Source organism: Pristis pectinata, chromosome 18, assembly GCF_009764475.1.
Source record: "Pristis pectinata isolate sPriPec2 chromosome 18, sPriPec2.1.pri, whole genome shotgun sequence".
In the NCBI taxonomy this organism is placed as follows: Eukaryota; Metazoa; Chordata; class Chondrichthyes; order Rhinopristiformes; family Pristidae; genus Pristis; species Pristis pectinata.
Window position 1 is genome coordinate 2,846,477 of NC_067422.1, and position 27,973 is coordinate 2,874,449.

General features: G+C 48.1%; 2 protein-coding genes across 4 annotated transcripts in view; one reads left to right on the plus strand and one right to left on the minus strand.

Annotated features, from left to right (window-relative positions):
* Window positions 1-11,915, plus strand: part of LOC127579783 (hepatic leukemia factor-like) — a 44,676-nt gene extending 32,761 nt beyond the window's left edge. The window contains exons 3-5 of one of the 3 annotated variants that reach the window (XR_007957725.1): window positions 3,280-3,500; window positions 7,448-9,841; window positions 9,895-11,915. Coding sequence is in view for 2 of the 3 variants with exons in the window: in XM_052032707.1 (XP_051888667.1) it covers window positions 3,280-3,500; window positions 7,448-7,651 (425 nt within the window). In the remaining variant the exon portion in view is untranslated. Of the gene's footprint in view, window positions 1-3,279; window positions 3,501-7,447 lie in introns of all 3 variants that reach the window. The other 2 variants (XM_052032708.1, XM_052032707.1) reach the window with 2 other exon arrangements.
* Window positions 11,916-17,790: 5,875 nt separating this feature from the next.
* LOC127580103 (uncharacterized) lies at window positions 17,791-26,496 on the minus strand. The gene is made up of 5 exons (XM_052033316.1): window positions 26,395-26,496; window positions 24,393-24,564; window positions 21,552-21,675; window positions 20,447-20,662; window positions 17,791-18,744 (listed from the first exon to the last, which is right to left on the minus strand). Exons 1-5 carry the CDS (start codon window positions 26,494-26,496, stop codon window positions 18,405-18,407), a joined length of 954 nt encoding a protein of 317 aa, XP_051889276.1. The 3' UTR covers window positions 17,791-18,404.
* Window positions 26,497-27,973: the final 1,477 nt, after the last annotated feature.

The following is a 27,973-nucleotide window of genomic DNA, read 5'->3' on the forward strand; positions in this document are numbered from 1 at the left end:
TGATCAGGTAAATGCTCTTGAAACAATACAGGCAGGGCTTATCGGCAGCGAGAGGATTGGAGAGAGTGAGGTGTCCTCTGTTTTTGATATTCAGCCTGAACCCTTCCTCAAACACCAGCTGGGCTCTGACTCCAGCTGACAACCAATTTCTTGTCTTCTGTTGCTCCAAAGCTAAGATAACGAAGAAAGTTGATAGAGATGTGGTAGACGTGGTTGACATGGACTTCAGTAAGGCTTTCGACAAGGTCTCGCATGGTAGGCTGGTCAAGGCTCAAAGATCCAAGGCCACACTGATGCTGTCGTACCCAAGATCCATGGCCTCCAACATGACCATACCACAACCCACACTGCCCGCAACCCGACACTGCCCACAGCCCCCCACTGCCCCCAACCCACACTGCCCCCAGCCCCACACTGCCCACAACCCCCCCACTGCCCCCAACCCACACTGCCCGCACCCCCACACTACCACCAACCCACACTGCCCCCAGCCCCACTCTGCCCACTTCTGTCTCTTGCTCAAGATCCACGCCTCGCTGTACTTGTGTGTGTGACAATAAAATTGACGATGACACCCTACTACGGCCAAGGAGATCCAAGGCCTGTTGCCAAACTGGATCCAAAATTGGCTCGGTAAAAGGTAGCAGAGGATAGTGGCGGATGGATGTTTCACTCACTGGAAATGTGTAACATGGTGTGCTGCCGAGATTGGTGCTGAGACCTTTGTTGTTTGTAACATATGTAAATGACTTGGGTGAGAACGTAGGTGGTCTGATTAATAAGTCTGCAGACATCACGGAAATTGGCAGAGACATAGACATTCTAAGGATACAGTGGGACATCGATCAGCTGTACACTGGGCAGAGTGGTGGCAGATGGAATTTAATCCAGGCAAGTGTGAGGTAATCACTTTGGGAAGTCAAATCCTGGTAGGACATATAGAGTGAATAGCAGGGATCTTCGGAATATTGATGTGCAGTCAGACCTTGGGGTGCAAGTCCACAGCTCCTGAAGGTGACAGCACATTTGTACGGGTACTGGGATAGGAAAGGAAATGGGCCTAATGCAGGTAAACGGGATTAGTGTAGACAGGCTTCACAGTCGGCTAGGACGAGAGCAGATGAGAGGTAAATTGGTTTATTATTGTCACGTGTACCAAGGTGCAGTGAAAACATTGTTCTGTATACCATCCGTACAGAGCATTTCATTACACAGCGCATTGGGGTAGTACAAGGTAAAACAATAAAGAATGTGTTTCGATGTACATGTGACTAATAAAGAAACCTTAAAAACAGAGAAAGTGCAGTGCAGGCAGACAATAAGGTACAAGGTCATAACAAGGTAGATTGTGAGGTCAAGAGTCCATCTTATACTAGGGGACAGTTCAATAGTCTTATAACAGTAGGATAGAAGCTGTCCTTGAGCCTGGTGGTACGTGCTTTCAGGCTTTTGTATCTTCTGCCCAATGGGAGGGCGGAGAAGAGAGAATGTCCGGGGTGGGTGGGGTCTTTGATTATGTTGGCTGCTTTACTGAGGCAGCGAGAAGTGTAGACAGAGTCCCTGGAGGGGAGGCTGATTTCTGTGACATGATGAGCTGTGTCCACAACTCCCTGCAGAATCTTGTGGTCTCACACAGAGCAGGTGTGATGCATCGGATAGGATGCTTTCTTTGGTGCATTTGGAAAAGCTGGTGAGGGTTGACAGAGACATGCCAAATTTCTTTAGCCTCCTGAGGGAGTAGAAATGCTAGTGAGCTTTCTTGGCCATGGCGTCTACATGATCCTGTTTCTGTGCTGTACATTTTTATGGTTCTGTGAAAACAAGAAATTTTCCATTTGGTGAATTGTGTGCATTTTACCCTGAAGATGTATCTCTCGCAAAGCAAAAACCAGAGAATTTCCCAAGCAGAAACCCTTGCACCTGATCCCGGCTGGGGTGGAGCTCGAGGGGAACCTCAACACTTGGGGTAAAGAGGAGGCAGATGTAGACATCACCAGACCTGTCCCTGAGACCTGGCACAGCTCAGTAGTCTACCCACACTAACTGAAAATGGCCACATCAGTGAGATATTCCTGGCCATTTGTGGCTTTGATCACAAGTGCTAGGTGTGAGTGGGCTCATCAGTCGTCAGCTGTCCTTGGCACCTGGACATCAGTGCCCACTGAAGCCGAGGAGATCAAGGCAGGGAGGTGACTGCTGGCTGACGCCCTCACACACCTCGGCTTAACACCCAAGGACATTTCTTCTCTTTAGAACTCTGGTTAGGCCGCATTTAGAGTATTGCGTGCAATTCTGGTCACCTCACTATAGGAGGGATGTTGAGGCTTTAGAGAGGGTGCAGAGGAGGATTACTAGGATGCTGCCTGGATTAGAGGGCATGTGCTATCAGGAGAGGCTGGACAAACTTGGGTTCTTTTCTCTGGAGCGGCGGAGGCTGAGGGGTGATCTGTTGGAAGTGTATAAAATGATGAGGGGCATAGATAAGGTGGACAAGCAATATCTTTTTCCCATTATTGAGTGATCCAATGCCAGAGGGCATGCATTTAAGGTGAGAGAAGGTAGGTTTAGAACAGACATGAGGGGTAAGTATTTTACTCACAGTGGTGGATGCCTGGAACACATTGCCTGATAGGGTGGTGGATGCAGATTCATTGGGGCTTTTAAGAGGGGCTTGGATGAGCACATGAATGAGAGGAAAATGGAGTGATATGGGCATTCTGTAGGTAGGAGGGAATAGATATGTCAGCACAACATTGTGGGCTGAAGGGCCTGTTCTGTGCTGTACTGTTCTATGTTCTATGTTTCTGGAGTGAGGGTGAACCATGTATCACAGAAGGACAGCACTACAGTGAGCAATAATTTGGAAGTCAGTGGCATAGCTCGTGGAGCCACTGCTTCACAGCTCCAGAGATCTGGGTTCGAACCCGACCTCCGGCGCTGTCTGTGTGGAGTTTGCATGTTCTCCCTGTGACAGCGTGGGTTTCCCCCGGGTGCTCTGGTTCCCTCCCACATCCCAAATAAGTGCAGGGGTTGGTAGGTTAATTGCCCGCTGTAGATTGCCCCCCCCCAGTGTGTAGGTGAGGGGTAGAATCTGGGGGGAGCTGATGGGAATGAATGGACATTAGCGTGAACGTGTGGTCGAGGGTCGGCACGGACTCAGTGGGCCGAAGGTCCTGTCTCCGTGCTGTATCTCTCTATGAACTCAGCAGCGAGGCTGCCAGGTGAGATGTTTCTGTTTCTGTGCTGTGATGTACTCAGCACTCGATTCTGTCTTTGCAGGCCAGATTCTACCCCCAACCCGCAACACGCCCAGTCCGATTGATCCGGAGAGCATTCAGGTGCCTGTCAGCTATGAGCCAGACCCTGCTGACTTGGCCCTGTCCAGTATCCCGGGACAGGAGATGTTCGATCCCCGCAAGCGCAAGTTCACGGACGAGGAGCTGAAGCCTCAGCCGATGATCAAGAAAGCACGCAAGGTCTTTGTGCCCGATGAGATGAAGGTAACTTGGAACTGGTTCGGCAAGGGGGTGGTAGGAGAGGGAGCCAGCTGACTGATCCAGTGTTTGTCCAAACATAGATGGGGGCAGCGCTAGCTGGGTTTGACCATTACACCTGCTAGCTCCAGGGATAAGCAGTGTGGCACTTATAACAACATAAAAAATAGGAGCAGGAGGAGGCCATCTGGCCCGTCGAGCCTGCTCTGCCATTCAATAAGATCATTGCTGATTTGGCAGTGGACTCAGATCCACCTCCTTGCTCTTCCCCTTAACCCTTCATTCCCCTACTATGCAAAAATCTATCTAAGTGTGTCTTAAATATATTTAATGAGGTAGCCTCTACTGCTTCCCTGGGCAGAGAATTCCACAGATGCACTACTCCCTGGGAAAAGCAGTTTCTCATCTCTGTCCTAAATTTATTCCCCCAAATCTTGAGGCTATGTCCCCTCGTTCTAGTCTCACCTCCCAGTGGAAACAACCTTCCTCCCTCTATTTTATTTATCCCTTTCATAATTTTATATGTTCCTTTAAGATCCCCTCTCACTCTCTCCTCACAGGCTAACCCCTCATCTCCGGAATCAACCTGGTGAACCTCCTCTGCCTCGCCTCCAAAGCCAGTATATCTTTCCTCAAGTAAGGAGACCAGAACTGCACGCAGTACTCCAGGTGTGGCCTCACCAGTACCCTGCACAGTTGCAGCATAACCTCCCTGCTCTTAAATTCAATCTCTCCAGCAATGAAGGCCAACATTCCATTTACCTTCTTAATAACCTGTTGCACCTGTAAAACAACCTTCTGCAATTCATGCACAGGCACTCCCAAGTCCCTCTGCACAACAGCATGCTGCAATCTTTCACCATTTAAATAATAATCTGATCTTCTGTTTTTCCTTCCAAAGTGGATGACCTCGCATTTACCAACATTGTACTCCATCTGCCAGACCCTTGCCCACTCACTTAACCTATCTACATCTCTCAGCAGACTCTCTGCATCCTCTGCACAATTTGCTTTTCCACTCAATTTAGTGTCATCAGCAAACTTAGATACCCCACACTCGATCCCCTTTTCCAAATCATTAATGTATATTGTGAACGGTTGTGGGCCCAGCACCGACCCCTGCAGCACCCCGCCAACCAGAGAAACCCCCATTTAACCCAACTCTCTGCCTTCTATTGGTTAACCAATCCTCTATCCATGCTAATACATTACCCTCAACTCTATGCATCCTTATCTTATGGATGAGTCTTTTATGCAGCACCTTATCAAACGCCTTCTGGAAATCCAAGTATACAACATCCACCTGCTCCCCCCATCCACTGCGCTCATTATATCCTCAAAGAACTCCAGTAAGTTTGTCAAACAGGACCTGCCCTTCCTGAATCCATGCTCTGTCTGCCTGATGGAACTATTTCTATCCAGATGTCTCGCTATTTCTTCCTTAATGATAGCTTCAAGCATTTTCCCGACTACAGACGTTAAGCTAACTGGCCTACAGTTACCTGCCTTTTGCCTACATCCTTTTTTAAACAGTGGCGTGACATTCACTGTCTTCCATTCCGCCGGGACCTGCCCAGAGTCCAGAGAATTTTGATGAACTATCACAAGTGCATCTACTATAACCTCCGCCATTTCTTCCCGTACTCTGGGGATGCATCCCATCAGGACCAGGGGACTTGTCTACCTTTAGACCCACTAGTTTGCTCATCACTACCTCTTTAGTGACAGCGATTGTATCGAGGTCCTCACCCTCCCATCGCGTCCATAACATCTCTCCTTGGCACGTTAGACATGTCCTCCACCGTGAAGACCGACTCAAAATAGTCGTTCAAGGCCTCAGCCATTTCCACATTACCCAATATTAATTCCCCCTTCTCATCTTCCAAGGGACCCATGTTCACTTTAGCCACCCTTTTCCGCTTTATATAATTATAAAACCTTTTACTTTCTGTTTTTATATTTTGTGCTAATTTACTTTCATAATCTATCTTCCCTTTCCTTATTGCTCTGTTGCTCGTTAAAGTTCTTTGTTACTTTTAAAGTTCTTAGTTCTTTGTTGCTTTTTAAAGTTTTCCCAATCTTCCAGTTTCCCACTACTCTTGGTAATATTGTATGCATCAGCCTTTAGCTTGATGCCTTCTTTTATTTCCTTAGCTATCCGAGGCTGGCTCTCCCCACCCTTACTGTCCTTGCTTTTGACTGGAATATACCTTTGTTGAGCACCATGAAAAATCTCTTTGAAAGTCTTCCCCTGTTCCTCAGCTGTCCCACCATATAGTCTGTGTTTCCAGTCTACGCTAGCCAACTCCCCCCTCACCCCATTGTAGTCTCCCTTGTTTGGGCAAGGGAGACTCAGCCGGGTTCAGTCCTGGTGAGATTAGTTCCCCGGCACGGGGTGGAGACATTAGGCCCATCTTATCCCTGCTATAGAGACCGGTTGGGTTAAAAGTTTGGGGTACTGAGGGCTATGGGGCTCAGAGGAGGAGCTGAAGCCTGAAGAAGTTATAGAGTCATGCAGCACGGAAACAGGCCCTTTGGTCCAACCAGTCCATGCTGACCAAGGTGCCCACCCAGCTAGTCCCATTTCCCCATGTTTGGCCCCTATCCCTTGAAACCTTTCCTGTCCATGTAACTGTCCAAGGCTTGTGAATGTACCTGCCTTAACCCCTTCCTCTGGCAGCTAGTTCTATGTATGGACCACTCTCTGGGTGAAAAAGTTGCCCCTCAAGCTCCTGTGAGACCTCTCCCTTCTCGCCTTAAGCCATGATCATATTGAAGGGCAGGGAGGGCTTGAGGGGGCCGAGTGACCTCCTCCAGCTCCTATTGTCTGGCCGCCTTTGGTGTACTTTTACCTGTGGGGTGTGCTCTCTGTAGATCCCGGCATAGTAGAAGTGTGCACACACTCGCGCAGCTGTGCACAACAGCTGTACGTGAGGGCTCACTCTCTCTCACAGCCACCTGTAGGCTCGGAAATTTGACCTAGAAAGGAAGATGCAACCAGTGACGGACAGAGATCCTTCTCCACAAAATCCAGCCTCACCTCCACCCCTACTCCAGTGTCCCATAGAACATAGAACACTACAGCACAGTGCAGGCCCTTCGGCCCACAATGTTGTGCCGACATTTTAGCCTGCTCTAAGATCTATCTAACCCTTCCCTCCCACATAGCCCCCTATTTCTCTATCATTCAAGTATCTATCTAAGAGTCTCTTAAACGTCCCTAATGTATCTGCCCCCACAACCTCTGCCGGCAGTGCGTTCCACGCACCCACCACTCTCTGTAAAAAATTTACCCCGACACCCCCCTTATATCTTCCTCCAATCACCTTAAAATTATGCCCCCTCGTGTTAGCCATTGTCGCCCTGGGAAAAAGTCTCTGACTGTCCACTCGATCTATGCCTCTTATCATCTTGTACACCTCTATCAAGTCTCCTCTCATCCTCCTTCTCTCCAAAGAGAAAAGCCCTCGCTCACGCAACCTATCCTCATAAGACATGCTCTCCAATCCAGGCAGCATCCTGGTAAATCTCCTCTGCACCCTCTCTAAAGCTTCCACATCCTTCCTATAATGAGGCGACCGGAACTGAACACAATACTCCAAGTGTGGTCTGACCAGAGTTCTACAGAGCTGCAACATCACCTCGTGGCTCTTGAACTCAATACCCCGACTAATGAAGGCTAACGCTCCATACGCCTTCTTAACAACCCTATCGACCTGTGTGGCAACCTTGAGGGATCTATGGATGTGGACCCCAAGATCCCTCTGTTCCTCCACACTGCTAAGAGTCTTGCCATTAACCTTGTATTCTGCCTTCAAGTTGGATCTCCTGAGTATCACTTCACACTTATCTGGGTTGAACTCCATCTGCCACCTCTCAGCCCAGCTCCTTCTACTAAGTCTCCTTCTACTAAGTCTAACATCTCCCCCTTCTCTCAAACTTCAATCTACGAGCAGGATGAAAAATACTGGGCTCGGCGCAGGAAGAATAACATGGCGGCCAAGCGCTCCCGAGATGCCCGCCGTCTCAAGGAGAACCAGATTGCCATCCGTGCGGCCTTCCTGGAGAAGGAGAACTTGGCACTGCGCCAGGAAGTGGCAGACCTGCGGAAGGAGCTGAACAGATGCAAGAACATCCTGTCCAAGTACGATGCCTGACCTGGGCACTGGTGGGCTCAGCCCCCTGAAAGGATGCAAGACCTGCCCCACCTCTTTACGATGGCAGTCCCTGACCCTCCGTTGTTCCCTCTCCCCCACCGTCCTCCACCACCCTACCTGCTGTTCTGTCACTGAACACGAGACGAGAGAGGCTGAAGGGCATTAATTCCACCCGGGCAGAGCTCTGCCTCGCTCTCGAAAATGGGCCCTGTCTTTTCACCTAGAAACAATAATCACAGTAAGGTCTTTGACTCCTGGTTTCAGAGTTCCCTCCCTCCCCACAAATCCAGCATGCTCCCCTATCCAACACACAAAACGGGTGGTCAAATACTCCTAATTTCCCGTTTTTAAAAGGAATTCTTGTTAGATAATTGCAGCGTTTTAAAGGAAAGAAATTGCAACCGGTCACCCAAACGCAGTTCACTGGCCCCTGGGCTTCTAACCCTGGGCACCGTGCCTGTTTTCGAGACCTCATCTGTTGTTTCTAGATCCAAGCCCATCTCTTCCCCATCGCCTCCCCCACCCTTCCACTTCCCAAGCTTAATGGTGAATTTAAATGGAGAAAATGCTCAAGCATTCTCTAAGATTATACATAATTTAAATTTCTGTTGTTAACTGTATTTCCTTTCTCTGTGATGTATCCCTAATGTGCTTTTTACAGTGAGAACAGTAACTTTTCAACATTGGTGAACTTTCCCCTCCAAGTGCATGCTTGTTTATGAAAACAGAATAACTACTTGTGATTTTATTTCCTTCTCCCGACACGGTTCTAGTCTCCCTGAGTGTAGGGCATGGCGTGTTGGGTTCAGCTTTTCCCCTTCTCCAACTAAAAGCAATAATTGTATGTAACGTCAGTGAAGGCAAGGTTTGTGCTTGATTGGAGCCCTGGTGGTGCAGACTGTGTCCAAGGGCTGCTCCTGCGGTCTGGAAGAGGCTTGCTCTCTTCCCAGCTAATGGGGTCCCGAGTTCTCGGATTAATCAGTTGCTCATCATCACTCAGCACGTCAGCTCCCCCACAGAGGCGGGGGCACAGCTGTCTGGACTCGGGGCTCCCACACCACAAAGAGTCAACGCTAGCTGCAGATGGAGTCTACAGGGTTGAAAGATCAGTTCTCCTTTGTAAAACAAAAAAAAATCTCTAAAGAAATGTAACCAATGTGGGTGTTGAAGGCCATTTGATTTTGGATATTTGAATGTAGAGGCAGTCAGTGCTGACCTCCAGCGATGAGGGTGTTGCCGTGAACGGTGGTTAGTCCTGATTTCTGGTCACCAGAAGCATAGATGTTCTATACGATGATGTTAATGTTTATAGAGAGAATTATAAAGGTCCTTTTTGTACAGTATTTTTGAATGGAATACTGACAAATGTATTTTAAGAAAAATAAAATGATATATATTGTGTATTCTATAAAGAAAGAGTCTAGATCATAGGACAGAATATTTCACTACTCAGTGGATGGGGAGAGAGGTTTTAACGTAAATGTTTGGATACTTGGGCAGTTGTGTTTTTCTTAAAGTCAGAGGTGCAGTTAATCGATTTCTTGAAAGCAAAGTATTTGTATAAAGTAGCCCTCCAGCAAGGCTCAACAACACATCAATCAGATTGGGTGGGGGGAATACAGCTTAAGGGAGCTTGACTGAGATTGTGCTCCTTGGTATAGAGGGAGCTTGACTCTGTTTCAAACCCAACTGTTCCTGCCCTGGGAGTTTGTGATGGGACAGTGTAGAGGGAGCTTCACTCTGTGTCTGACCCCGGGAGTGTGTGATGGGACAGTTTAGAGGGAGCTTCAGTCGGTGTCTGACCCCGGGAGTGTGTGATGGGACAGTATAGAGGGAGCTTCACTCTGTGTCTGACCCTGGGAGTGTGTGATGGGACGGTGTAGAGGGAGCTTCACTCTGTGTCTGACCCTGGGAGTGTGTGATGGGACGGTGTAGAGGGAGCTTCACTCTGTGTCTGACCCTGGGAGTGTGTGATGGGACGGTGTAGAGGGAGCTTCACTCTGTGTCTGACCCTGGGAGTGTGTGATGGGACGGTGTAGAGGGAGCTTCACTCTGTGTCTGACCCTGGGAGTGTGTGATGGGACGGTGTAGAGGGAGCTTCACTCTGTGTCTGACCCTGGGAGTGTGTGATGGGACGGTGTAGAGGGAGCTTCACTCTGTGTCTGACCCTGGGAGTGTGTGATGGGACCAGTATAGAGGGAGCTTCACTCTGTGTCTGACCCTGGGAGTGTGTGATGGGACAGAGTAGAGGGAGCTTCACTCTGTATCTGACCCTGGGAGTGTGTGATGGGACCAGTGTAGAGGGAGCTTCACTCTGTATCTGACCCTGGGAGTGTGTGATGGGACGGTGTAGAGGGAGCTTCAGTCAGTGTCTGACCCCGGGAGTGTGTGATGGGACGGTGTAGAGGGAGCTTCACTCTGTGTCTGACCCCGGGAGTGTGTGATGGGACAGAGTAGAGGGAGCTTCACTCTGTGTCTGACCCTGGGAGTGTGTGATGGGACCAGTGTAGAGGGAGCTTCACTCTGTATCTGACCCTGGGAGTGTGTGATGGGACAGTGTAGAGGGAGCTTCAGTCAGGGTCTGACCCCGGGAGTGTGTGATGGGACGGTGTGGAGGGAGCTTCACTCTGTATCTGACCCCGGGAGTGTGTGATGGGGCGGTATAGAGGGAGCTTCACTCTATGTCTAACCCTGGGTGTGTGTGATGGGATGGTGTAGAGGGAGCTTCAGTCTGTGTTTGACCCTGGGAATGTGTGATGGGACGCTGTAGAGGGAGCTTCACTCTGTGTCTAACCTGTGCTGTGTGTTTGACCCTGGGAATGTGTGATGGGACGCTGTAGAGGGAGCTTCACTCTGTGTCTAACCTGTGCTGTCCCTGTCATGGGTACATTTGATGGAACGGTGTAGAGGGAACTTTACTCTGATCCTAACCCACGCAGTATCTTCCTGAGGAACTCTTGAAACTACCCTCCTGAGGAAATGATTCAGTATGAACCAGCCACTGAAATCCCTCACCTTGTTCAGCAATGCTGGTGTGATTGGACTCCCTAAGATTTAATTTCCACATCTGGGCCTTGTTCTGCTCCAGCCGCTAACTCGGTGTCCTGGTAAACAAACCATGACATTGGTCTTACATTAACTAAAACTCTGGGGGGCAGACTTCGACAGGAGAAACGCATCATGTTCGAGACCTGTGTTCATCTATCTAGTTCTGAAACTCATCATAAACTATGTTGGGTATTGGTAGCAGACCAGTTTGCATCTGAAGGAGATCTTTGAGTGGGACCCATCGTTAGAATTGGGTAGAGCTGGGTCAATCCCCTGATAGAACAGAGCAAAAATATGGAGTCACCAATGCTCATTGGTGCTTCAAAGAGACAGGCAAGTTCCAATGTCTTTTCTCTTTCAGATGCATCCCTGACATGCATTCCAGCAATTTCTGTTTTCTTTGGGACACACAACAGGGAAACGAGTGCCTTGATGTATGATGAAATCCATGTTTAACTAGACAAGGTTCAGCTACAGATAAATGTATTTGCTTTCAATTCATAGTTAATTATTTTAAGCTTTGAACAAATATATTTGTGACCTCCACTCTCCTTTCTGTCCGAACATTTCTCTGGTTCTGCAGAATATTGTCGCTGTATTTGTGTGGGAGAAGTTCTGGGAGAAAGGTCAGGGTGGCGGAACTTGTACAGGTTAGTGCAGGGAAATGCTTTCTTTGTGTAAGCCGCATTTGTATATTTAAGAAATAAATGAGGGTTGGCTGATTCTGAAGATCCAAATTAAAAACTGAAATTGCTGGAAATGCACATTAGATGCATCAATCCCCAAAGTAATGAGGCATTAGGATGCGATTCTTTAAAAACAAGGTCTCTATCTGCCTTTTTTAACTGAGCTGCTGTGTTAAAGTTTTTTTTATTTATGTATTTAGTAACCTATCACAAATGAGCAAGCATCTGGGAGGCATTTAAAAAGCCTCCACTCTAAACTTAAGGGGCTGTCTAGTCTTTTAGCTTCAGGCTTACTAATTTATAATAACTTTACAAATAAAGTGTTTTATTTTCAGTGGAGTGATGCTTTTTTTTAAAGAGAAAAAGAGATCAAGCATTGTATTACTGGCAACGCCGTCAGGTGATCAGTTAAAAGCAAGGAACTAGAATTCCTTCCAGTTGTCTCCTGGTTTGCATTTACTGTGCAGCCCGTTCCCAGCTGTATGTATTTGTAGAAGTGTTTAATAAATTCTTCTGTTGGCTTGGCTGTACTTCCTCTTTGTTTGCTGTGCTGTTTGCCTGGTGTCAATGAAACCGACTTTCGGGAGTGGATTGCTGCCTGTGTTTAGTGGTACCGATTACCGAGGTAGATTCAGACAAATTTCCTGAATTCAGTACAGGAACTCCCCAGCTTACAAACACCCGACTTATGGACACCCTGAACGTACAAATGAGCTCCCATAAATATTATTAAATTCAATCGAGAATCAATCTTGAATAAAAAGAGCCTGCTTACATGTAGTCTCCCTGCAGTAATCAGACACCATTGTCAGAACACGGGCTGCCAGTTTCTCCGCGGGAGGCCACTTGACAGAGTTGCTTTGGAAATTGACAAGTAACTGCTTCCACTTTTTTTCCCTTTTCTGGCGGAGGTTTATTCGGTGATTGCTGCATTACATTATTACAGTGTTCCATGAGTCACACTACAGCTTCAAATTATAACACAGTCACCTCTATCCAGAATGTACTCCAGCCCCTGTGGTCATTGCTTCTATTGGTGCTGTTCAGCAATACTCTGCCAAACAGTGCAGCAAATACTGATACCTCAATCCCATCGAAACCAGCCATTGAGCGTGGGACATCCGCACTCTGTACCGTTGGGGAAGGTGATAAGTAAATGTTCATGTGAATTGTCTCTCATCAGCAGCACTCATTACAACACTGTGGAACTGTGCTTACCAGAGCCAGTGACATTGTATGGGACCCCTTCGTAGCCCAGGGGACAGACAGACTGCGGTCATGTCTTTTACACAGGATCTGCAGTCAGAGTGCAGTGAAAGTAAGAAACTCGGGGCTTCCCAAATTCACTTTAAAGCCCAAGAAGAACTTCCTGAGTGCGGTCATGATTGCGAGGTAGAACACCCTGCAGCTTGCTTGCGCACAGCAAGATCCCACCAACATGAGGTGGGGTTATCGATTTCACTGATATTGACTAGGTGCTGAGCACGGGCCACAGCGCTGCACCATCTCCCCGCGGATGGTACAGTCAAACAAACCCACGGGACCTGCCAATGTTCAGCCGAGAGGGGCGGGTGCCCCTTTAAGAACATAAGAAGTCGGAGCCATAGGCCATTCGGCCCTTCGTTCCTGTTCCATCATTCACGGCTGATCTGCCTCAGTGCATGTTCCTGTACTATCCACCCTGATTCCCTGAATTTCCAGAAACCTATTGGTCTCTGAATGTAGTCAGTGACCGAGCCTCTAAGACCCCGGGGTAGAGAATCCCTCTGTGAGAAGAAGCCTCTCCACGTTGCAGTCCCAAACAGCTGAGCCCTTGTTCTGAGACTGTCCCCTGGTCCCAGACTCCCCACCTGAGAAATGGGCAGTCAATGTTCTGGGTCCAGATGTAGGGTCTCCACCTGAAATATCAACTGTCCATTTCCCTCCACAGATGCTGCCTGACCCGCTGACTTCCTCCAGTGTTTTGTGTGTTGCTCCAGCTTCCAGCATCTGCAGAATCTCTTGTGTCTCCAATGCACTCCGTACTGACCCAATGTAACTGCACTGTGTAATGAATTGACCTGTACGATGGGTTTGTAAGACAAGCTTTTGACTGGACCTCGGTACAAGTGACAATAATAAACCAACACCAATTCTTTGATGCTAATCCCATTTTTCCAGCACCGGGAGCATTCCCATCAGTTCCCCCTCCCCCCGTAACCTGTTAACTGACTTGTGTCCATCGACATTCCCCTCCACATGCCCAATCCAGGGGGCAATTCACAACGGCCAGTTAACCTGCCTGCTCACCGTTGGGACGTGGGAGGGGATGCACCTCCCGGGAGGGAAGGTGCAATCTCCACACAGACAGCGCCGGAGATTGGGATCGACCCAGGTGGCTGGGGCGGTGAGACAGCAGCACTACCCGCTACATCGCACTGCCGCTGTTTGTGTGCTGCGGCCTCTGGAGTGTGCTCCCACGGATGTGGTGAATGTACTTTGGACGTTGAATGGAACATGTGACCCCTGCTCTGAGTTAACATACATTAGATGAGCAAATATTTGCAGCACATTCCAGGCAGTTGCCTGCTAGTCATACAGCACGGAAACAGGCCCTTTGGCCCAACTGGTCCATGCCGACCAAGATGCCCCATCCAACCTAATCCCATTTGCCCACGTTTAGCTCATAACCTAAACCTTTCCTATCCATGCACCTGCCAACAAGTTGTTACTGTCCCTGCCTCAACCACTTCCACTGGCAGCTCATTCCACATAGATACCACCCTTTGTGTAAAACAGTTGCCCCTCAGGTTCCTATTAAATCTCTCCCCTCTCACGTTAACCCTATGCCCTCTAGTTCTTGATTCCCCAACCCTGGGAAAAAGACTGAGTGCATTCACCCTATCTCTGCCCCTCATGATTTTATACACCTCAGAAGATCATCCCTCAGTCCATTCCCTCATCAGAATTGCTTCACCACATCCCTCTTCAGTACTGCTGCTCTATCTCCCCATCCCACCCCCACTCCCTCTCCGACCTCCTCCACTGTTACACCAAGACCCAACACAAGCTTGAGGAGCAACACCTCGTCTTCTGTCTGAACACGTTGCAGCCTGCAGGACTCAGTGTCGAATCCTCCAACTTTAGGTAACGTGCTCGTTCTTTCTGTTTGACCATTTGTGCTACTGTCTGTCTCTCCTCCCCTTCTGCTTCCAGGGTCGCAAACAGATTTATTATCACTGACTAAAATGATGTGAAATGTGTTGTTTTGCGGCAGCAGTACAGTGCAAAGACAGAAAATTACTATAAATTACAAAATAAATGAACAGTGCAAAAAAAGGATTTTATAAACCTCCATAAATTCACCCCTCAGCCTCCTTCGCTCCAGGGAAAACAGTCCCAGTCTATCCAGCCTCTCCTTAGAAATCAAGCCCTCCAGTCCCAGTAACATGTTAGTAGGGGGTGGGAGGGGTACATTTGCTGTTAACCCCCCCCCCCCCCCCCATTACCCTCCCAGCCTGTCAACACTGATCAGCACTAAACACCGAATGGGATCTGGAATAACATCGGTAAACAAGTCACAGAATCCAGTTCCGCAGCAAGTTAGTAGGTGGGAACTGAGGAAGAATCCAGTGGAGGATTTCATAAGATTTCTTTATTAGTCACACATACATTGAAACACCTTTTTGCGTAGAGTGTTCTGGGGGCAGCCCGCAAGTGTCGCCACACTTCTGGCGCCAACATAGCATGTCCACAACTTCCTAACCCGTACGTCTTTGGAATGTGGGAGGAAACCGGAGCACCCGGAGGAAACCCACATAGACACTGGGAGAATGTACAAACTCCTTACAGACAGCGGCGGGAATTGAACCTTGGTCGTTGGTGCTGTAATAGCGTTACGCTAACCGCTACACTACCGTGCCTGCCCACATGACACTGGAGTGTCTGAAGATTGAAAGTTGCGGTGAATGTTTGCTGTGCTACCAAATGATGACCTTCACAACGAGTTCGCCCTCCTTCTCCGGAACGGTGTACACTCTGCCAACGTTGAAAGGTGGACAAAATGTTCCCATGTTCAGTTCCCCATCTGTCCTAATCGCCTGATCTGGGGAACTGTGGGGAGAAGTGGTGTGGGAGGTGACAAATACTGTTTGTGTTGTCGGCAGAAGATGTCTGCACGCCCTCGGGCTGGGCTGTACAACTGACACTTGTTTCAGTAGCTTGTACCCAATGGTGCTGCAGGAATTCAGTGGGTCAGGCAGCAGCTGTGGAGGGAAATGGACTCCAGCATCTTGAACGTTGGCACGGTAGTGTAGCAGTTAGCGTAACACTTTACAGCGCCAGCGACCCTGGCTCAAATCCAGCCACTGTCTGTAAGGAGTTTGTATGTTCTCCCCATGTCTGCTTGGGTTTCCTCTGGGTCCTCCGGTTTCCTCCCACATTCCAAAGATGTACAGGTTAGGAAGTTGTGGGCATGCTATGCTGGCGCTGGAAGCGTGGCAACACTTGCGGGCTGTCCCCAGAACACTCTATGCAAGGATACATTTCACTGTGTGTTTCGATGTACATGTGACTAATAAAGATATCTCATGTCCCCATGGGATTGAACATGAGCAAGGAATCTGTGACTTCCGATGGTAAATGCTGAGTGAGCCATACAGTGGCTGATTCAGTGTGAAGTTGCTTGCCGGTGTTTGTGAGGATCTGTACCTCCGTTGGCAGAGAACGAGGGAGCAGCACCTGTTAACTTGGAAGCTGAAGTACAATCATGTTCCCTTTATTTAAATATTCAGCCAATCACAAATTGTAAAATAACTGACACACAATGAAAAGCAAAACTCCCCGGCCTCTGGAAATCTGAAATAAAAACAGAAAGTGCTGGAGACATTCAGCGGGTCAGGCAGCGTCTGTGGAGAGACAAAGAGAGTTAAATGTTCAGGTCAAAGGTCCTTCATCGGGACGGGAAGGGTGAGAGAGCAGTTGGAGGGAGAACAAGGTGCTGTTCCTTCCTGCCTTCTGTCTCCTCTCTGTTCCAATGAAACCCAATGGCCAGCTCTGAAGTAAGCTCACCCACTCTGTTTCTCTCTCTCCACAGATGCCGCCTGTTCTGCCGAGTACTTCTGATCTTCTCCTGTGTTTCAGATTTCCAGTGACTGCCTCTCACCATCCTGTGGTGTGGTTTTGGTCTCATTTGGACTATTTACACCTCTGTCAGACGGATCAGCTGTGGGTAACAAGCAGTTCCTTCTCTCGGAGCATACCGAAAAGCAACTATATAACCTGGGCAATGGTCTCATCCAATCTCAGACGTCCCCTTTGATGTCCCACCCCTTGTGTTTTCTGAATTCTTTGATGTGAAACACCAGCTCTGTTTCTCTCTCCACAGATGCTGCCAGACCTGCTGAGTATCCACAGCATTGCTCATTAAGATTCAGTGAACTTTGGTTCACACAACTTTGGGACTTACGTAACTGTTGTGGACTGACCCTCCTTTCTGAAGATGACGGTATGGAGGTCTGTGACTAGATCTGGTTTCCGTGGCCAATAATTACAAGCACTCACCCGGGATCTGGGGGAGGAATTGATCCAGGGCTGCAACGTTCCTCACTTCATTCCCCATCCCACTGGCATGCTCCAAGGAAACACTTTCAAATAGCATCCTCCACTTCCTGGATCTGAATCATAGAAGGACATAGAACAGTACAGCACAGAACAGGCCCTTCGACCCACAATGTTGTGCTGACACAGCCATTCCCTCCTGCTTAAAGAATGCCCATATCCCTCTATTTTCCTCTCATTCATGTGCCCATCCAAGCCCCTCTTAAAAGCCCCCAATGAATTTGCCCTCACCACCCTATCAGGCAACACATTCCAGGCATCCACCACTCTGAGTGAAAAACGTACCCCTCACGTCTGTCCTGAACCTACCCCGTCTCACCTTAAATGCTTGCCCTCTGGTATTGGATCGCTTTAATAATGGGAAAAAGATATTGCTTGTCCACCCTATCTATGCCCCTCATCATTTTATACACTTCCAACAGATCACCCCTCAGCCTCTGCCGCTCCAGAGAAAAGAGCCCAAGTTCGTCCGGTCTCTCCTGATGCCCTCTAATCCAGGCAGCATCCCAGTAAACCTCCCCTGCACCCCCTCTAAAGCCTCGACATCCTTCCTGCAGTGAGGTGACCAGAATCGTACGCAATACTCTAAATGTGGCCTAACCAGAGTTTTATAGAGATGCATCATAATTAAAAACATTTTTTTTTGCAATAGGAAAGATGGTAACCATCTACCAGTTTACATGCATATAATATTACAGAATTTCATAAACACATATGATTAAGTTTACAATTGAAACTGAAACATTTAGTTTAAAAGAAACTAGTTTGGGCAGATTGTAACTGATCTTCAGATTGTCAACTCCAATTTTGGCTCTGCCTGCAATGTTGATCTTTACTCTGACAGTCCATCACAAACAAATTGTAAGGACTTCTGAAAACTTCTGAAAAAATGATAAGTGAAAAACATTCAACAAACAGCCGAATATCATATGTGAAACCGTGTGCACATTCATACACATCTGAATAAGGGACCAGAACAAGTTGAAAAGGAAACAGTAATTAAAGATTTGAAAAATAAAGTCTTCATCAGAACAACCTCAAACCAGCTTTCAGTCTGTGTAGGTCACCCTGATTCCACCATAAACCTTCTGGGTCTACACAAGGCAATCCTGTGATACTCATTTCATTCCTCTGGTGATCCATGGCGTCCTTTGTTGTTGGCTGTGGCAACACTGACGTCAAGGTGTAATTGTCCACTAGCAAGCAGTTTGGGTCTTCGCTCTGGCCTGGTACTTTACCTAAAGGATAATGCTTCCAATGCAATTTGATCTGTACATAACTGATCCCTCCAGGGACTGAATCGATTGAGTTAACACTTCAAGGTTGACTCAGTGACAGGAACATCGACCAGTGGAGCCACACCTGACTTCAAGAGCAAATGTGATTCGGTGTGTCTCCTTGTTGCCTCCTGCTGCCACTGATCAAAGCCTTCTGAAGTTGATGTAATGGTCACAGTTCAATATTGGGCAGTTACTGAACTCTATGCAGTAATCATAATAGAGGAGAGCAGTGGTGGGTGAATGGTGTGGTCCACCAGGGAACCCACATTCCTCCAGGGACAGCTCCAGAGGCAGGAGTGACTCCCGAGAGCAGGAGTGGTCTCTGTAGATGTTCAGCACGGTGCTCTCGACGCCAGTCCAGCCACGGATTTGGCCGATCAGTCCGTAAACTTTCATGTGGGAGTACACCGTGTGTTGGAAGTGGCCGGGGTGGCACTTCATGTCGTTGAAGCTGATGATGCGGAGTTCTAGAGAAATGTACCTGGGCGGGCAGGGGAAGGAGCAAGGTAAATATATTTCAGTGAGGGGGCAGGCGAGGCGGCTCGGGAGTCAGAGGAGAGCCAACGAGTGGAATGCACAGGGTGGGGACAAGAGGGGATGATAACACCCCCTCCAGAAAAATCATTGCACACATTCAGAAATGTGTCCAATTAATGTGTCCCTCCCAAAGCAGTCACATTTACGTCCTATTCATCCCATGTCAAACCATTGAGGTCTGAACACTGCCATAATATTAGACCTCCCTATTTTGCTGGCCTTCAGTCCCAGAACCTGGTTTGGGAAAGGACTGATGGACAAGGAGTGAGGGTTAAGGATTATCACAGCTCACTGTGGAACACATTCACTTCTGGGCTCATTCCGTGCCCCCGCTAACTGCCCCATTGACTAGTTTGACCTGGTCTTAGGCTATCACAGAGGAGACACAGGAGACTGCAGATGCTGGAATCTGGAGCAACAAACTATCTGCTGGAGGAAGCCAGCGGGTCGAGCAGCATCTGTGGGGGGACAGGAATTGTCAGAGTCCTGATGCAGGGTTTCGACCCGAAACATCGACAATTCTTTCCCCCCCACAGATGCTGCTCGACCCACTGAGTTCCTCCAGCAGATAGTTTGTTTCTCACCCTGTCACAGATGTTCCCTTGCCCCATCCATCCCTCCCACCACCTCCTCTGCGACTTGGAACTGTTACCTCTCTTTCCCAGCCTGACAATGGGTCCCGGACCTAGGAACAGGAACAGTTTCTCTCTCCACAGATGCTGTCTGACCTGCTGAGTGTTTCCAGCAATGTCTAATTTCAGCTTAATTTGAGTTTTACAAACAAATGCCTCCTTATATTGTTCAAATATGTCATTGTACATTGTATATTAAGAGAGCCACTTGACACTCTCTCTCCACAGACACTGCCTGACCCACTGGGTGCTTCGAACACCTTCTGTTTTTATCTCAGATTTTCAACATCTGCAGTTTTTTCTTGATTTTCATTTAGTCAAGGGCTGTGACACTCGGCCCGTCCCGCTGCTGATGACAGCAACTCCTCTCTGTGTCCCCTGTGACAGGATGGCGGGTCAGTGCCCTTGGTAGTGGGGGCGGTAATTAGTAATAGGTCACTAGTTTATTGTTGTCACATGTACCAAGCTCCAGTGCCAAGGGAAAACTGTACAACACCATGTGTTAGATGTTGCCATCAATTAAGTACATTAAAGAGTAGTCACTGCTCAAGGCTAACGAAGCGGGTAACTGGCGCACAGCAAGATCCCACAAATAGAGACTAGACGAGTGACAAGAGAATCTGCGTCTGTTGGTCTAGGCATCAGACAGCAGGAATGAGAAGGGATCTACTGCCTGAGCAGCACACTATCAGCTCAACACCATCACCGCCAGAAATTCCCACGTCTCAGGTTGTTTATTCACCATGAACTGCAGACCCACGTTCCCCCTCTCCCCACCCCAATCTCAGCCTGACTGCTACCTCCAGCTCAACGTAACCACGCACTTTCTACTCTCCCCACATGTGGGAACTCACTGCTTTATCAGATTCGACTCAACGACATCCCATTGCACATCTCCATTCCCGTTCAATCTCCCACTGTGGAAGGATTGGGTGGTTTATGAGTTTGTTCCTGGGGAGATGAAGGCAGTTGGCTTTAGTACAGGGAAACGAAGCAAGCTCATGTAGACCGTACCTGGCTTCAGAGACTCCCACGGGATTCCAGAGGCCCAAGTGGCAGCTTGGACAACGATTCAACTCTTCCTTGGTAATCACCAGAGTCGTTCCAGCTTCTTTACTTATTCCTCGTTCCTCCTTGCCTCCTCTCACTGCAGTCCTCTCATCGTCTGTCTCTGCCTCTTTTGCTTCGTCCTCCTCCTCCTCTTCCTCTTCAATGCTGCTCTGACGATACCTTAAAGCAAGATTGTAGTCTTTGCACGCAGAAAAGATCAAACGATGAAATCTGTAAACTTCATAACCTGGTTTCTAGATCTAAGACAGAGGCTGAGAGTGAAGCCGTGATGGAACTAGTTCCTCTTGGTACCAATAAGCCTGTAGGGTGAATAGAGAGTCACTGAGGTCTCAGGTCACTGAGCCCACTTGCTCCTTGATTCTAGACGCTCACATCTGGCACTGGTGCCCCCGTCGGTAAGCCTGTACACAAGGACAGGTGGCCCTTGAACCCATAGTTCTACAGATGGGAAAAAAGTCAACAGGCCTTGAACTGGGCGACAATATTTGTCCAAATCTCAAAGACCAAGGACACATCCGAGGATCTTTCCTTTGGCTTTCTGCACGCCACAAAGTAACATTCGCCCACGCTGGCCCCACATTTGGTTCCTAGTGTGTTCATTCCAGCTGTGGGGACATCGTTGGGGGTGTAATTGTTGCTTCACTTATGTAGGCTGGAAAATGAACAAGTAGGGCTGAAGATGGCTGCGTTGGTCGAGAACGTTTTGCTCTGGTGCCTTCCTACATTAAATAGCTTAACGTCACTCAGTCTCCTGGCCTCCAAGTGCTCCATCTGTGGGTACCTCTGGAACCAGGGACCAGGAACGTGGGTCCAGACCCTCGGGGAAGGAGGGATAAAACTGAAACAACTAATGGTCATATACAACAATCTAGCTGTGAGAAAAACATGTGATTAGAACAGCTTTCTGCTCTTTCTGTTAAACTTCTCTTCATGATTACCTACGGTGGGCTTTTGAAGCCAATGGCCTTAAATGCATCATTTTAAAAACAAAATGTATTCCACAGCCATTCCTACCGCAGTTCAGCCTCGAAGACCTTAAAGTACTTGCCTGGTTTTGTCAATGCCTGCACCCAGTTCAACGTAGTCGATGGTGCCAGTGTTGTTAGGATCCAACAGTCTGGCCAAGATGTGGAGCTGAGCTTCTACACAAGGAATGTTCAAGTCTCGCATTCCTGAAAAATTGAAACATGGATTGCATAATCTGCTATGCTCAATATAAATACAGTTTCTAAAATCAAGTCGAGTTTATTGTCATCTGCACAAGTCCATGTGTGCACAGGTGCAATGAAAAACTTGCTTGCAGCAGCATCACAGGAACATTGCATCAGATAAGCAGCATTCACAAGAAAAACACAAACTTTTACAAGAAAGAACACAACTAGAACAAAAACAAAGTCCATTTTAGTGCAAAGTGATCAAAGTGGTCATAGTGTTGCTAAACTGCAGTGATCAGGGTTGTGCCGGTCAGTTCAAGAACCGAATGGTTGAAGGGAAGTAGCTGTTCCTGAACCTGGTGGTGTGGGGACTTCAGGCTTCTGTACCTCCTGCCCAATGGGAGCTGTGAGAAGATGGCACGGCCCGGATGGTGGGGATCCTTGATGGTGGATGTTGCCTTCTTGAGACAGCGCCTCCTGTAGATACTCCCGATGGTGGGGAGGGATGTGCCCATGATGTATTGGGCTGAGTCCACTACTCTCTGCAGCTTCTTACGTTCCTGCGCATTTGAATTGCCGTCCCAGACCCTGATGCAACCAGTCAGGATATTTTCAACAGTACACCTGTAGAAGTTTGTTAGCATGTTCGGTGACAAGCCAAACCTCTAAGAAAGTAAAGACACTGGCAGACCTTCCTTGTGATTGCATCTATGTGTGGGCACAGGACAGGTCATCCGATATGTTAATGCCCAGGAATTTAAAGTAACCCTCACCGCCCCTCAAACTTCCTTAAGCTGTATCTCATCCCCAGATACTAATTTCTGTCCAATTTAATTAATCCGTGGAAGATTTCCAGCAGATGGAAGTTCTCAGTGGTTGACCCTAGCAGGAATGAACAAGGAGTCACAACAGGAAACAGGGTTCAATGACATCGAGAGTGGGTTTTAAATCCCCTGTTGTATGAGGTGAACCAATAGCACAAAGGAAGAGTTCGGGCAAAGGAACGTGTAAAAGCTGTACAAACCAGTGCTGCGACCATACTTTGAGTACAGGCATTTGCGGGGTTTCACATGACCTGATTTATTGAAAAACAACTTCACACAACTTCTCCTATGCATTTTTAAAGCATTTTTCAAGCTATTGGTAATAATACTAAAATGTTTCATTTTGTTCATTAATGACTGGATATAGTATATATTCCATTAGTTCAATTATGGGTAGTGTTTCGGCAAATATTCAATGAATTGAAAGAATTATAACAAGTGTACCTAGAGCAATATATTGTGGGTTACTATAGAAATGGGACGTGTCTGACTTACAGAGAAATCACATTATAGTCAGTTCTCAGGAACGGATCCCTAACATAGCCAAAGACTGCCTGTACTGTGTACAATTCTGGTCGCCAAACTACAGGAAGGATGTGGTAGCAATAGAGAGGGTGCAGAGGAGACTCATCAGGATGTTGCGTCCTGATCAGGATCAGGAGGTTAGCGTGACGCTATTACAATTCCTGCCGCTGCCTGTAAGGAGTCTGCATGTTCTCCCCGTGTCTGCGTGGATTTCCTCCGGGTGCTCCGGTTTCCTCCCACATTCCAAAGATGTACTGGTTAGGAAGTTGTGGGAATGCTATGTTGGCGACACTTGCGGGCTGCCCCCAGAACACTCTACACAAAAGATGCATTTCACTGTGTGTTTCGATGTACATGTGACTAATAAAGAAATCTTATCTTATGTTGCCTGGAACTGAGGGCTGTGGTTCCAAGGAGGGGTTGGACAGGCTGGGTTTGTTCTCACTGATATATTGGAGGTTGAGAGGTGACTTTATAGAGGTTTATAAAATAGTGAGGGGCATGGATAGGATAGATAGAATCTTTTTCTCAGGACAGGGGAGAATAAACTCAGAATAAACAAGGTTTAAAGTGAGAGGGGATCTGAAGGGTGAGTTTTTCACACAGAAACTGGTGAATTCTGGAATGAGCTGCCAGAGGAGGTGGTGGAGGCCGATACAATTACATTTAAAAGGCATTTGGACAAGTACTGGATAAGAAAGACATAGAAGTATACAGCCTAAGGTGGGCAAATGGGGTTAACGTGGATAGGTATCAAGGTTGGCGTGGAGAAGGTGGGTTGAAAGGGCCTGTTTCTGTGCAAAGCAGAAAACACTCAGCAGGTTGGGGAGCATCTGTAGAGGAAGAAACAGAGTTAATGTTTAGGTCATGAGTCTTCGACTTGAAGCGTTAACTCTGTTACAGATGCTGCCTGACCTGCTGTGTCTCCAGCTTCTCCCCATCTCTGTCCCAAATCTCTTGCCAAGTAACAAGAGACTGTGGCCCCTCATTCTAGGTCCCACAGGCAGGGGGATCATCCTCCCTACAGACACCTTGTCGAGCTCTGTCAGAACTTTGCATGTTTTGATGAGATCTTTTCTCATCCTTTCAAACTCTCGTGTACACACTCTTGGCGGTGTCTCATCCCAGGACTCAGTCTGCTGAACCTATGCAGCACTCCCTCTTCACCAAGTATACCTTTTCTTGGGTATGGTGATCAAAAATACACACAAAATTTGAGGTGCTGTATGTAACTGTCGCAAGACATCCTTGCTCCTGTACTCAAAGATGTCACATCAAATGCATTTCTAATTCCATTTCAGACATCACTGATGAATCTGATTTCTGCTCTAAGCAAACCCATTTGTTTGCAGTGGAATGTGTTCACGTTGTAAATGCGTGCATTACCAAGCTTAAATTCCTCATATTGCAGGATCCCATTCTCGATCTTGTCATACTTGCAGAACAGTTGCATTGCCTGCTGATGGTGTGTCTTCAGCCACTTGTCCATTCGATCCAGGAAGAGTCCGTACTCCCGGCTATTTCTCCGGAATTCTTCTCCTGCCTTTTCGAGCTTCTCCTTTCCCAAAAGCACACACAACACACACAGGGTTAACGTTTGCTCACATTTCGATTCACAAAGACAATGCTGTGTACAACACATACAGAGCGCGGCTTCTCAACGTGCAGCACCACATCTGTTGCTCGGCCACGGGCACAGAACCTGCTTTCTCTGCCTCTTGAACACCTCGACACCTGCAAACGTCTGCAAACTTTGGAAGAGAAACCGCGTTTGCAATTCTAATTGTGTGACTTGGTTTTTGGTGATGCAGTCAGATATCTCCACCTGGCTCCCCTCCCTCCCAGATCCAACGTGCTCAACAATTTCAGATGGCATGCCTGCTATTCCCATTCACATTCTCCCCCAGGACCACCCATCACCACCCTCTTTGGCTCTCTGTCCTCCACCGTCACTGACGCTTGCTTCCCTTTTCTCTAATTCCCTGCCCTCTCGTTGCAACTTCTTTTATCACTAATCGTAGAATCATATAAATGTACAGCACAGAAACAGGCCCTTTCTGCGCACCGTGACCATGCCAACTGTGATGGCCGTCCTCACTAATCCCTTCATTAAGTAAGTGGTTCAAGAAAACGATTCACTAACATTCTTATTGGAGGATGCACATTAAATGACAGCCAGACTTTCAAACCCTAAACAGATAGCAATGGGCAGACTCGTCATGAAATAATGAAAGAGGGATCATTTTGGACAAACAATCTGCTGGAGGAACTCAGCAGGTCGAGCAGCGTCTGTGGGTGAAGGAACTGTCGACGTTTCAGGTCAAAACCCAGCTTCTGTGTGGAGTTTGCAGGACCCAGGACCTGATGCAGGGTTTCGACCCGAAACGTTGACAATTCCTCTCCCCCCACAGATGCTGCTCGACCCGCTGAGTTCCTCCAGCAGATTGTGTGCTGCTCCAGATTCCAGCATCTGCAGACTCCTGTGTCTTCATTTTGGACATCTGTTTTTGAATTTGTAAATAGCAGGGAGATGAGGGAAGTCAGGTTGCCGCTGTATGAAACATTGGTTAGATCGCACTTACTGCACACAATTCTGTTCACCACACTACGGTAAGGATGTGGTAGCAATAGAGAGGGCACAGAAGAGACTCCCCAGGACATTGCCTGGAATGGAGGGCTGTGTTATCAGGAGAGATTGGACAGGTTGGGTTTGTCTCACTTGAGAGGTGACTTTATAGAGGTCTGTAAAATTCTGAGGGGCATGGATAGCTTAGATAGAATGTTTTTCCCAGGGCAGGGGAGCTAGAACGAAGGGCACAGATTCAGGATGGGAAGGGAGAAATTTAAAGCAGATCGGGGGGGGGGGGGCGGGGGGCAAGTTTTCCCACACAGAGGGTGGTGGTATCTGGAATGAGCTGCCAGAGCAGGTAGTGGAGCCAGGTACAACAAGATGGGTAAGGAAGTTGTGGGCGTGCTATGTTTGGCGCCGGAAGCGTGGCGACACTTGCGGGCTGCCCCCAGAACACTCTACGCAACAAGATGTATTTCACTGTGTGTTTCAATGTACATGTGACTAATAAAAGATATCTTAATTGCAATTTTTAAACAGAATTAAGACAGCAACTTGGTTAGCAAAGCAGCAGAGGGTAGCAAATGGGAATAGTGTAGACAGGCGTCACAGTTGGCATGGATAAGGTGGGCTGTAAGGGTCAGTCTCTTTGCCGTACGATTCCATGGTAATGGAGGTAGGAAGTAGTTCTTGATCTAATGAAACAGCAAAGCACCTACTCCTGACCAAATGCTTTCTGACCCAACCGTGACAGTCCTACCCTGTGGGCATAGGTTACACCCGGGACGTCCTCCAGCTCATGAAACAGAATCGTCTTACCCGTTCTCGTTCCCCTTTGGTCAGAGTTGGTTTGCTCTTCTTTTCCTGTTTGTTCTTTTTCTTGGCCATTCCTTGGTCCTTGACGTTAGAGGGTTTCCCCATATTTGGAGGGTCCATTTCAAAGGTGGGCTGTAAGTCTTGGAGATAGGGATTGTACAGAGATTTAATTCCTGTGATAAAATCCTTCCTACCCCGAACCATCAATGTTGGATAGTATCCGTGTTTCCCTTTGCTCCATCGTTACCCTGAGCCCAATCTCCGGACTTGACAAATCACGTAATACACCTGCCACAATCTTTCTGTTTACAGCACAGGCTGCAAAATGGGGCTCCCTCTACAATACTGTCTCACTAAACACTCCCAGTACTGGTATATATTAAAGTTCCCTCCACACTGCCCTGTCCAACAATCCCAGTGCAGGTGCAGTTCGGATTAGGTATAGAGTGAAGCTCCCTCCACATCACGCCATTGACTATCTTCAGGGCAAGTATGGGTCTCTCTCTGAGGGAGTCCTCCCCCTTTACATTGAGGCCCTGAGGTGGAGAGTGTTGCACAGAGCAGTCCCATGTAACAGGAGTGTAAGCTGGTTCAGGGACTCCTGGGCAGCCTGTCCTTCCCATGGCCTTGATGATTCCTTGTTCCATGCATATATGGTATGTCAGTGTTTGCAGCCCCTGGTTGAATATTTGAAGGGGCTGCTTCTCAAGTTCTGGCTGGACTTCAGCCACACTCTCCTGGTCTTTGGGCACCTGGTTTGGAGGGGGTGGAGGCAGGGGGGAGGGTGAGGGTGAGTCAGCCGGGGAACCTCCTCGTCAGTCTGCTCCAGGGTGGACATTCACAGGTCCGGCCAGCGGCCTGTCGAGGGGTCCGACCGAGCCCCGCTGCCCCTGAGGACAAGTCCATGTCCCTGGAGAGGGTGCAGGCAGTGTCGGCTGGCTCGCTAAAGGTTTTTGGAGACTGGTGGGTGTCACAGGGGCTGGTGTGCACCCTGGACACAAGAGGACAACATCCTAATGTGAGGACCTTTATTGGTGACGTTTAAGTACAGTTATTTTAAAACAAAAACACACACAAAATGGGACTCGGTGATAAAGGCAAAAGACCTCAGGTTAGACAAAGGGTTAAACTCCCTCTACTCTCCTGTCATAGTGCTCCCAGGGGAGTCCCAACAGAAGTACAGTGCAGTGAGTGTCTGTCCACTTCTCCCTGGCTCCCACTATCTCCACACCTACCTGATTACCTTTTCATTTTCTTAGAGTCATACAGCACGGAAACAGGCCCTTTGGCCCAACTTGTCCCTACTGACTAAGATGTCTATCCCAGCTCGTCCTATTTGCCTGCGTTTGGCCCACATCCCTCTACACCTTTCCCATCCATGGACCTTTCAAATAGAACCAGAACCATGTTTATTATCACTGGCTGAAATAAATAATACATCGAAACACACAGTGAAATGCATCTTTTGCGTAGAGTGTTCTGGGGGGCAGCCCGCAAGTGTCGCCACGCTTCCGGCGCCAACACAGCATGCCCACAACTTCCTAACCCGTACGTCTTTGGAATGTGGGAGGAAACCGGAGCA

What these genes read in the sequence shown, in the direction of transcription:
- LOC127580103 (XM_052033316.1), bottom strand. Translation starts at nt 26,496, where the DNA reads ATGGGGAAACCCTCTAACGTCAAGGACCAAGGAATGGCCAAGAAAAAG. An exon ending in ATATGAGGAATTTAAGCTTG is followed by an intron (nt 21,676 to 24,392) that starts GTAATGCACGCA and finishes TCAATTTTTCAG; the next exon opens with GAATGCGAGACTTGAACATT. An exon ending in GTGGGAGTCTCTGAAGCCAG is followed by an intron (nt 18,745 to 20,446) that starts GTACGGTCTACA and finishes CTGCCCGCCCAG; the next exon opens with GTACATTTCTCTAGAACTCC.